At 35.3% G+C, this 12329-nt stretch overlaps 1 protein-coding gene across 1 annotated transcript; it reads left to right on the plus strand.

The window, feature by feature from the left end:
- The first annotated feature begins 6005 nt into the window (after positions 1–6005).
- LOC147869244 (Potassium transporter family protein) lies at positions 6006–11914 on the plus strand. The gene is made up of 9 exons (XM_087327705.1): positions 6006–6543; positions 6670–6898; positions 6987–7235; positions 7784–7834; positions 8627–8887; positions 9112–9164; positions 9245–9359; positions 10463–10717; positions 10806–11914. Exons 1-9 carry the CDS (start codon positions 6337–6339, stop codon positions 11813–11815), a joined length of 2430 nt encoding a protein of 809 aa, XP_087183831.1. The 5' UTR covers positions 6006–6336; the 3' UTR covers positions 11816–11914.
- Positions 11915–12329: the final 415 nt, after the last annotated feature.

Below are 12329 nucleotides of genomic sequence, written 5' to 3' on the forward strand. Positions count from 1 at the left end.
TTTCCAGGACCACATTGTCTTATTGTTAACATTGATTGGCAAATACTCTGAAAATCATGAATACCAAGTTGAATTTGAATTTCTACCCATAATGTCGATGGCCAGAATGACATTAGAAGTCTTTGAGTAAGGGAGGCATTGTGCAAGTGCCAATTGAAGTTTATATGGAGTTCAAGAAGCCATTCCATTCTTTTGATCAAACATATTGGTCTAGTTGGATTGTCGATCACAATATCCACGTCTTCCCTAGTTTTTTCTGTGTTCTAATATCCACTCTTTGATATATGGATGTGGATGCAAAAGTTGATGGCCAGAATGACATTTGAAGTCTTTGAGTAAGGGAGGCATTGTGCAAGTGCCAATTGAAGTTTATATGGAGTTCAAGAAGCCATTACATTCTTTTGATCAAACTTATTGGTCTAGTTGGATTGTCGATCACAATAACCACGTCTTCCCTAGTTTTTTCTGTGTTCTAATATCCACTCTTTGATATATGGATGTGGATGGAAATGTTGTCCAAGCACCTATATACTGTGATGGCCCCTGATCTAAGTCTGCCGATGCGCGTTGGGTACGTCTTCCCAACGTATGTCCTCTATGGTCAATGAAAATCAAATTCCAAATCAAGGGTTGTCTACAAAATTCAGCTTCTATTTTGGGAGATCTCTTAACCAGGTTCAAAGAGATGTCTTTCCATGAATTAATAACAAATAAGGCAAATGGATCTTCCCATTTTGTGGAAATAGTCAACTTGTTTTGTCTTCCATAAAACTCAATCAAAATGTGGGCTTCCAATCTCCACCTGTTTTGGGACAAAACCTTTGTGATATGTATAGCAATAGTTGTTTCCATGGTTTTGGTCCTAGAAACAAACCTCTAATAACCAAATTCACAAGCAAAACTTTTAATTGTTGTAATGGATCAACAATGCATAATCCTCCCTAATCAAATAATTTAATAATTTTGGACCAAGAAACATTTGCCCTTGTATGGCTTTCTTCGTTACTAGTCCACAAATAATTCATGATCAAACTTTGTAGTTGTTCCATGCATGATCTCGAAAAATTACAACATGACGTCATATACCAAATACTAGACAAAAGAACTTGGTTAATTACTATTGCTCAGTTAGTAAATGATGGTTTAACTTTACTCCAATTTTTTTTCCTAATTATCAATAACGAAGGAACAACTTGAATTTCAGTAGAAATATTCAAACCTACTTGGCATCCCAGATATTTAATTGATATGCCTTCAAGAATCCATCAGAACTTGGATGTAGAGACCATTGTGGAGCGGAGTCAGGTGCCACCCTAAAACCGACTAATTTATTCCAGTTAATTGATGCACATGAAGCCTTACAAAAGACTGGCAATGTTGTGTACGTTTGTTACAAATTAGTAAGTTCACCATCTAGATTCTAGATACAAACCTATATCATCAACAAATTCCACATCCATAACATTTTCAATGGGCATAACTAATCCTTTCACTCCAACATCCTCGTCGTACACTTTGAAACACATCACCTTTAACCCCTCCCAACAAAACTGAACTATAGATTGATTTATACAAAGAGAAGACTCTTATCACTTGTTTCTTAGGAAAAATAAGTCTCCCAAAAAAGGAAGAGATTATCCATACTTCTTTCCCGAATAAAACTGGTTTGCTAGCATGAATTAAATCATGTAGTAAAGGTGGCAATCTCAATGTTAATGTTTTTGCAAAAAAATTATATAATGTATTGAGCAAAGTTATTGGTCTCCATTTTCTAATATCATCTTATACACCCTCGGTCTTAATGTATTAAATCAATCAATCCAATACCATACTACGATGCATACTTTTGGTATAAAAAATTCTTTAATAAGCTTTGGTTAAGTCTTCTCTAATATATTAACAATATTTGCAAAAAACGTGGAGTAATTACATCCTCCCCTAGACAAGTCGCAAGACTCAAAACTTTAAGTGATTATGTATTTGTATATTGTTAAAGGACTTCATTAACGCAACCTTCATTTCCTGATTTACTTTCAATTGAATTTTGTCCCACATTTGTTTCCTACATCCGTGAACCAAATCTATAACAACCCCAACAAACAACAATTGAGTATGTATAGTAAGTTCTAGCAATTTGTAACATGTCTGACTCATCTTCTCTTAGAGAGCTATCATCCCTCCTTAGTTGTTTGATCATTATTGTCGACCATTAAAATACATTTTAATGCCATATTTAGGGAACCATATTATATGCAAAAGAAAATAATAACGTATGCATGCTTGTTTTGAAAATTACCTATATATATATATATAGGTGCATAGATTGACATATTCGCATTCGTGGGGGTTCCCATTCGAATGCAAACGAATACGAATACGAATGGGTAGTCAAGTATTCGTTTTACCCCCCCCCCCCCCCCTCCCCCAAAAAAACTTTTGTTTTTAAAATTTCCTAAGATAAAAAAAAAAGAACTTAACAATAAATAGGGATAATAAAAGAGTGACTTTGGGGACTTGACACTACTAAATTTTTATAATAAATGTATAGTCGTTTTATTTTTAATAAATAAAATAAAGGCTCATTAATTTCTCACTTTTTATTTCCTCAAAATTTATGGATATTTTTATCTTGACATTAAAAATGGTACTTCAAACTAATCATATCTTCAAAGTTCATACTAATCATATTTGTATAATAAATATAAAAATATTCGTTTTAAAAAAATTAATTAATTAAAATAAGTTTCATAAACTCTCTTGACACTATAATCTATTAATGAATAATTGTTTTTTTTTGGTGAAATACATTTATTTAAATAAATAAATAATTTTTTATATTTATTTTACAAAACGAATGGTTTTTTAATATTCTTGGGGCCATTTTGTATTCTCGAATATTGAGAATATTGCGCATGGAGAATATCACGCATGTGTCAATCTATGTATAGGTGCATACATATAAAATGGGTCAAGGATATAAACTTGTGTTAGAAAGTGATTTTCCTCTAATGAGGCACAATTGTTTAATTATGATTCTAGTTAGAAGATGGCCATATCCTAATTGAGAGACTTTGAAACACACGATGTGCATGCATACCCATGCGTTTAACATCTTGGTGTTAATATAATCGTGTCATTATGTCTGTTAAAATATACTTCAACGTCATATTTAATGAACATTACCATATTATATGCAAATGAAAATAATAAAGCATGCATGCTTGTTTTGGAAATTACCTACACACACACACACACATATAATGGGTGGAGGTTACATTCTTGTTTCGCAAGTGATTTTACTCTAATGAGGCACAATTATTTTATTATGATTCTAGTTAGAACACAGGCATATCGTAATTGAGAAACTTTAAAGCACATGATGTGCTACCCATAAGTTTAACATCTTAGTGTTAATTAATAAAGTTTATTAGGTTGATTAAGCATAATATGTTGTTCTATATTGTACAAAATTAATCATATGGTATGAAGTTCTTACTACATCATGCATGTAAAGAGTTAGCACACAGAACACACACTTATGTTTTCTGTTGAACATTATTTTAATAAATGACACAAGATGTCCATTGACAACCTATATTGACCTATGGTATATTGAAATATATACACACGAGATATTATGATGTTCTTATTACATCACACACGTGAAGAGTTACCACATAGGACACACAAGTTTTCCGTTGAGCATTGTTTTAATAAATGGCTGAAAATATCCCTTGACAACCTATAATGACACATGTGTTTTGAACATATAAACACCATATGTCTGTCCACATCTCATAGGACAAATTATACACCATTATGTTATTCTTACACGTATTGTATATCGTACGTGAAGAGGTTACTACTAACTTACATGCTTCATACAATTGCAGGAGTTGTAAATATTTATGTTGTGTTCAATAATGCCATGAAACTAATCTATAGACTATAATAATAAGCTTTCATATCGATTTATGTCATTTAAGGTGTCATCATAAAATTTGAAATGTATGAGACATGTTTCATTATTCATATATTGCTTATTAAATACATAATCTAATCGATTGTAAATAGGGGGAGTCTAGGAATATTTTAATATACACAAATTATTTATCTTTCGAATTGGATATTGAATGGATCTTTATAGTTGGAGTTAGGGTAACCTAAGTATGATCTAATTAGTCCATGAAGACTTAATAATATCTAACAACATGACTATATGAACATATAGTCGGAACAATTTAACGCAACACTCAAAGATCCACAAAGAAATAATACGGTAGATTTAACCGACATTGTAAGTCCACACAACATTAAAAGATATATGTAAAAAGAGAGAGTTAACTACAATTTTGGAGATGATGGCTTCACTATTCTCACAATACTAGATAGACATGTACACACACACTCCCCCCCTCCCCTATAATAGAATCTATTTTTCTATCTATCTCTAAAGTTAGTACAACTTAAAAGAAGGCCAACCCCTATAATAGAATCTATTTTTCATTTATCTACGGTCTACCTATCTATCTCTAAAGTGAGTACAAGTACAACGTAAAAGAAGACCAATCCATTCAAACTTGGAAGGTTTACACTAGGTTGGCCCACTTGGCCTCTTCCCCCCTCTAGCGTGTGACATTTCCTTCTATGGAGGATTCCACCCAATTGTTTCCGTGTTATCGTTCTCCAATTGATGTCGACAGTTTCTAGGCCACCCCTTTTAAACCATGTTAATTGCTAGCAAGATTTGTTAACTCCAAAGAATTCTCACATCATTTAGGTGGTGTACAAAGAATAGGCTCACCAAAATCCCATTGATGCCTTGTTACACATTGGTTTATCTTAGGCTTATTAAGATATGGGATATTGGTTCATGGTTGCGCTATGTAATAGTCTATGTATGGATTAATGCAAATGATAGTCTATAGTTCATTATACCATTGAAAATTACTAGCACTCTCATGGCTAATGAACTGTGAGAAGGCTATGAAGATTGGAAAATATGAAATGTGTGTAGATGCAACAAGAAGGTTGAAGATCTCTTCCATTTGATCCTCATTTATGTAAAGAAAAAATAATATTAAAACGAAATGATTTCAATGAGAATTGAAGGCAATGTTGATTTGTCTAATTTGTTCATTAGAACAAATGGAGATCATCTCCTCCATGGGCCATGCGTTGTTCTTGCTATTTACTAACACTTTAGCATGGCCTAGTGCCCATATATTAACAATACAAGTCTAGTTGTAGTGCATATATAATGTTTTTCTCATGCAATTACTATAATCGTATGTTTGAGAGAGTTAGATTTTGTGATCTTCCTCATAGGTCAATTACGACCAATCACATAGTATGTGTGGAATTGATTATTGAGCACTGGCTCTCGTATATTCCAAACTTTTACAAACGAATGTTGCGATTGAGGATTCATAGCTATGGTTGTGTGAATGTGGTGGGAGGGGCATAACATCATATATGTATAAGATAGTTGGAGTTTGGTTCCAAGATATTCTACTTAGACATCCTATCGTTCTACAAATGACGAGAGTAAATCCGTATTTTTGTTCCTTTTCCGTTTCGTTCACGCAGTCCGTATTTTTGGGAAACGCTCGGTCGGTCCTTTTGTCCGGACCGGGCCCGCCCATAAAACACCAAAGGAAAAAAAAAAAACACAAGAGAATTCAAGAATGAATGACCTAATAATATATGTACACAAGAAACTCGGGAGGAAGTAAAGGTCAGAAACACATGCCCCCCCCAATCCCCAAGGTTTAATGGAGAACTTGTGAGGTGAGAAGGGGGGTATGGAAAACACAATCAACAAGAATTTAACAGTTGCTTCTTTACTAACAGTAACTAGTAACTACCATACAAATTGACTGCAACCCCCCCCCCCCCCCCCCCCCACCATAACCTGGCTTCCTCTCTCTAGGTTCCTTCCATAGCTTTCTGGCTTTGCATGAGCTTCCATACTCCCCCCCCCCCCCTTTTTTCTCTCTTTGTTTCTTTATGGGCTGCCCTGCTTTCTTGACAATGCCTCGGTTGGAGTAATTCCCCCCCTAAAACATGCATCTTCAGCTCAAATCCTGCAGGTTCCTCCATAGCTGAGTGACAGACATTTCACAAGCATCCATCCTCCACTGCTTTTCTCCTTCGGTTGTATTGGGTTACAATGGCTCGGTGGTGGAAGTGGTCCCCCTAAAACATTCATCTTGAGCACAAAACCTGCATCTGATGTATAAACCATACACTCCCACCATAATGGTGCCAGTTTTCTCGTACTAACCAGCTCCTTTATCATTGCAAGACTGATTTATAACCTAAGGGCAAGGAGTTATGGGTCCAGACTTAGCAGATGCTACTGGTAGAGAAACAGAGCATAATGATGTTTATGATGATGATGTGACGGAAGAGGATCCTTCTGTCTCGCAGATTTTGGACAATGGTGATGTGACAAACGTCCTCCGACGAATTGTGCCCAGAAAAGATTCACTCCATCTAGAAGCCATTGAAGTGACTGGTGCCCAACACCATAATGCAAAGGTTAGGTCTTTGATTTCCGTTGATCCATATAAACCTGTATGTACATATATCAAGAAAGGAGCTTTTACATTGTTCAATGCAAAAGTTTATTGAAGAACACTTTTATTTATTTATTATTCCATGTAGAATCACTCGATTGGGACCACACTCAGTCTTGCTTTTCAAACCTTAGGCGTTGTCTATGGTGATATGGGCACTAGTCCTCTTTATGTATATAGTAGTGCCTTTAGCGAGCTCAAAATCGGTGGTCGAGAGGACATCCTGGGCGCCCTTTCCATCATCATCTATACTCTCACAATCATTCCTCTTATAAAATATGTCTTCATCGTTCTTCATGCTAATAACAATGGTGAAGGTACTTACTTACCTGTGATATTCTTTTAGATAACTCAATTTAACCCTCGATGGAACTCTTATTGATATCATTGTCATGGTGTATATAGGAGGCACACTGTCACTATATGCACTTATTTGTCGATATGCAAAGGTTAATTTGCTTCCTAAGCAACAGCTGGCGGATGTGCAACTTTCCGATTTCCGCATTAAGGTGCCCACTAAAGGATTACGAAGAGCTTTGAAAATAAAGTATACATTGGAGAAGAGCTTCAAGTGGAAAAATTTACTACTTATCCTCATACTTCTAGGCACAAGTTTGGTGATGGGTGATGGAATAGTCACGCCTTGTATTTCAGGTAATTTGATTCTACTTTTTTGTCATGTGTTTGGGTAACTTTGCTAGATGTGATCCTTATTACATCTTCATTCAGTTAACCAAAAATGTTTATGAATCACAAATATATCACAAGCGTAGAATCTATTCTGATTCAATATCATCACTATATTTGGTATAAACTTGATGTACATATAGTAGTCATGTGATGTTGTCCCTTCTTTTACCGTATTCAATGTATTTAATTTATACAAAACAAGTAATATTAGTGGGAGGAGGGATCTACTTGAATGTTTAACCCACTTGATATAATCATGCAAATTAAGACAGTTAATCTCCATAATGGCACCAATCCAGCACCAATACAGCTTTGCGTCTTGCATTACTCTAAAATTAAGCTAATTAATGAAGTAAATGAAAATCCATTTTACGTTTCTAAAAAAATCAAATGTTATCAATGTCGACGAAGTTCAATTATATTTCAATATGTTATGTTCTGAACGCAAAATAATATATTTTTACATGCTTTACTATTCTTTGTTTTGATGTTGCAAATGCTTGTGTATGCAGTCATATCAGCTGTTAGTGGACTTAATGTAGTACTTCCCAACATGAGCCAAGGTATAGCGATTCATTCTTCCTCCAACTAGAACTAAATAATTATGTTGTTTTCAGAGTAAGTACATCTACGTTGAAGCTGCAATTTATCAAAGCTACGTTGGAATAATTCAGAATTCCATATTTCAAAAAATAAATTTTATTGTTCCTTTGATGATTTCTTTACATTACTGTTTAAGTGTCCTATATGGGTGCAATTAAAGATTTATATAAATTAAATGTGAACAACTTTCAGTTCGATTCAATGTAGAGTATTGAATGAATAGACTGCTATGACTTTGTATTTTTGTGCTGCTGATATGGAGCTCCTTTGCTAAAATTCACAAATATCTTTGTAGGTTACCATAGAATTTCATGTGAAGTTTCAGCACGTGAAGCTCTAACAGGATACAAATTTCAATCATGTGGATAGTCTACGATGGTTTAAATAACACTTTTGTGAAAACTATGAAATGCCATTATTTGCAGGTTGTGCAGAATTCTTCCTGCATGAAGAAACTGAAGATTTCTGCACTAACCACCAAGGCACAAAGATTTTCAATGTAGCACATACTAAGAAACCCAGTGCATCATGACCTCTAGCAGTCTCAGTTTTGAATGCATTATATTTCTTACTTCTTATTATATTTCTCTTTTGGATGAAATATCGGTTGGGTGGCTGATTATAATACTAACCTTCAAAATTTTGCCAGAGGTTATTCTCTTAATTAATCAAATTATTTAAGCTCATCTAATTGGCAGCATGTAGATAGACTAATTTGTGAATGCTTATAGTAAAATGTGCTTCTTTTGCAGATATCATTGTGATAACTTCTATTGTGATTCTTCTTGTGCTTTTCAACTTGCAAAGGTTCGGAACAGGAAAAGTGGGTGTCTTGTTTGCGCCAATTTTATCTATTTGGTTTGCAGCCATTGGAGCACTCGGTCTCTACAACATAGTCACACATGATCATGGCGTGTTTCAAGCATTTAACCCAGTCTACATTGTTATCTTCTTTAGAAGGAATGGATTCCAAGCTTGGAGTTCCCTAGGGGGTCTTGTTCTATGCATTACAGGTAATAGCCTGAGGCCATAAACACATTGTTTTATTGAGTACCGTGAATCAGAGTCTTGTTCTATGCCTTACTCCCGAAGACCAATACAATAGGATCAGAGTCCTATCACGTTATTCCATGCTAGTGTATTCAGACCATAGTGCCTGAGGCCATAAACACACTGTTTTATTGAATACTGTGAAATAAGTGGTTATATCCATTCAAATTTCATGCTATGTTGACAGGTGGAGAGGCAATGTTTGCAGATCTTGGTCATTTTTCTGTGAGATCCATTCAGGTAAACGTCTGAGTTACTCATAAGTCTAGATATAAATCCAGAGAATTCAGCTAAACAGATCAGGTTATTGACTTCTCCAGATTGGATTCACTTTTATAGTATACCCCTGCTTGCTATTAGCCTACATGGGGCAGGCTGCATATCTCATCAAATTTCCATCTGAAGTAGATGATGCTTTTTTCAACTCAGTCCCAGGCAAGTACCCTCATGTAAAAGTACCTTGATGTTATTTTTCATAATTTTTTCCTAAAACAATTTGTAGTATGCAAATTTATATGTTAATGTGTGAGATGTGGTGTGCGAGTTCAACCCTCTCCTTTGATGTTCACCTCTCTTGGACAAAATATACAAGAATATGTGTTAATCTGTTGCATTGAAAAACTGAGAGGACAAAGAATAGACTATATTTTAGTAGATACTGACTACTTCTTAGAGACAAGCATTGACAACTTTTGAGGAATTTGTAACAACATGAGGTCCAAAAAATATTTTTGTGACATGATTCACAATGAACTTTGAGGTCAGTTTTCTGGGCTTACATAGGTTGACATGATGGTTGTAATGCATGGCTAAAAACAAAATCAAATCTGTAATGGGATTCCTTCATGGTGAAAGTGAAATACTGTTTCCTACAAAATATGTGCACTGTGGAGAGACTGTGCCAGGTATACATTCCTCCTGTCAATTGATCTGTCATGGACACTTTTCAAAATGGATTTTTATGCATAAAGCATAACTACAACATCTTGAATCTGTTCTAGGTTTTTGTATACGAACTACAAAATGGTGACTTCTTTAGGAATTCCTTTATTAACATAGCTATTCTGGTTGATTGAGACGTAATCCCAGTCTAGAGCTTTTGTCTCATCAATCTACTGCTAGTATTTCACAAAATATTTCGTGAAAAGACGACAAATTATTTATTTATTATTTGTATTCTAATAGAATGCATGATTATTACCTTATTGAACAGAAATAATGAAGCCCAATATTCATACTAAAAGTTTAGTGCCAAGTTTCTAAGAAAAACAGCGACGTGGAATCTTCCAAACAATGTTTGCAGAACAAATATGTTCCAAACCCTAGGATTGAGACATTTCATTTTAATGATCAACCATTATTTAGTGTCTGCATTTGTTGCTGTCCCTTTATGTGTTTCTAATCAAGATGTTGAGTTTGAAAGTTAGAATATGTTGGTCTGCAACATGTTTCACTGCTATAATTAATCATTTTTTAGCTTCTGCATTTGTCCAAATAGTCCTTTTCTTGTCTAACATCAGAGTATTTATTTGGTACAGCTGTAGTTTTCTGGCCAATGTTGGTCATCTCAACTTTGGCAGCAACAATAGCTAGCCAGGCAATGATATCAGCTACCTTTTCAGTCGTTAAGATGGCATTGGCTATTGATGCATTTCCACGTGTAAAGGTTATTCATACGTCAAGCCGGTTCATGGGGCAGATATATATACCAGTAATAAATTGGTTTTTGATGATCATGTGTATCATAATAATGGCTGCTTTTCGAAGCACAACAGAACTTGGAAATGCTTATGGTTAGCCAAAGACAAATTAACTGAAAAGCAATCTGTTTTTAAACTTAATATATACTCAAACAATCCTAATACTGTGTACTTTTTATAGGGGTTGCTGTGGTTGGCGATATGTTGGTCACGACATGTCTCGTTGCTCTCATAATGTTAATGATATGGCAAACACCAGTTGTTTTGGTTCTATGTTTTCTTGTGCTAATTGGTTTCATTGAGCTCCTTTACTTGTCAGCAGTGCTCTTGAAGATAAACCAAGGAGCTTGGGTTCCTCTTGTTTTGGCATCGTGCATATTGACCATGATGTATATATGGCACTATGGAAACAGAATGAAGTACAAAAGTGAGATCGAACAGAAGGTTCCTATGGAGTACATGCTAAGGTTGGGATCAGATCTCGGCACTGTACGCGTAAAAGGCGTAGGCCTACTCTACAATGAGCTTGTTTCTGGAGTCCCTGCTGTTTTTGGGCATTTCCTCAAGAGCTTACCAGCTATTCATTCCACTGTGGTTTTTGTATGCATAAAATATGTGCCAGTTCCGAAGGTACCACAATCAGAAAGGTTCCTTTTCCGACGAATCTGTCCGAGGGACTATCACATGTTTCGATGTGTTGCAAGATATGGTTATAAGGATGTCCGGAAAGAGAATCACCACATATTTCAACAACTATTACTGGAAAACCTTGAGCTTTTCCTCATCAAAGAAGAGGAGGACTATGCATTGGAGCATAACGATGGTGAGTCTTCGGAGGATAGTGAGGATGCAAGCTCTAGCATGCATTCAGGTGAAGACTCACTGAAGGAACCATTATTGGATCAGAAGAAGGGCATAAATGAAAAAGAGGCATCAAGACAACAATTTCCATTCAATCTTGATCCATTGGATTCAAAGGAAGTTTCTCACTTACAAGAGAATAGAGCAGCTGGGGTGGTTTGTCTTTTAGGCCATGGAGAGATTAGGGCCAAGAAAGAATCTTGGTTTGTTAAAAAACTTGTGATCAATTATTTGTATGCCTTCATGGCAAGAAATTGTAGGGCGACCATTGAAGCTCTTAGTGTTCCACATGTTCATCTCCTGGAGGTAGGAATAACATACATGGTTTGAATCCCATGATTAACTAGTTGGAGGCTTCTTCAAGTCAAGGAGATTGATATGAGCCATCTATCTTTTCCTTCTTTCTTTAACGTGATTTATTTTTTATGCTGTGCTCCAGCAAACGTTAACAAGATTATGATTGTATAATTTTTCTACCTGTAAAAGCAGCGGTTGATGCTACTATATGCCATACAATTGATCAAAACTCTGTAGGATTTTGCCTTGTTGCTGATATCTTCCTTCTTAATCACTTCTTATCAGCTCAGGAAGTCTTCAAATCCATGTTATTAAACTTCTTTATAGAAGCTTGGTAATGTATACAGCTTGATATATATGTATGCATACTTGTAAGAGCTCTAGAGGGATCATTATCACTTGAAGTGACGCCTCTAATAAAATGACTGCAAAGAAAGCATTATCATGATCACTGAAGTGACACCTCTGCTAAAATGGCTATTTCCAACGATGGAAATGCTTATCCTAACGACTGCATTGTTTTGGAAATGTAAACATCAGATGAACA

This window comes from Azolla caroliniana, unplaced genomic scaffold (genome assembly GCF_043228905.1).
Source record: "Azolla caroliniana isolate FFs.n. ecotype wild unplaced genomic scaffold, voAzoCaro1.0.p SCAF_1, whole genome shotgun sequence".
NCBI classification, from domain to species: Eukaryota; Viridiplantae; Streptophyta; class Polypodiopsida; order Salviniales; family Salviniaceae; genus Azolla; species Azolla caroliniana.

Bases quoted from the DNA above. Each gene is read 5' to 3' on its own strand.
- LOC147869244 (XM_087327705.1), top strand. From the start codon at position 6,337: ATGGGTCCAGACTTAGCAGATGCTACTGGTAGAGAAACAGAGCATAAT. The intron at 6,544-6,669 runs GTTAGGTCTTTG...TATTCCATGTAG, and splicing joins CCCAACACCATAATGCAAAG to AATCACTCGATTGGGACCAC. The intron at 9,360-10,462 runs GCAAGTACCCTC...TATTTGGTACAG, and splicing joins TTTTTTCAACTCAGTCCCAG to CTGTAGTTTTCTGGCCAATG.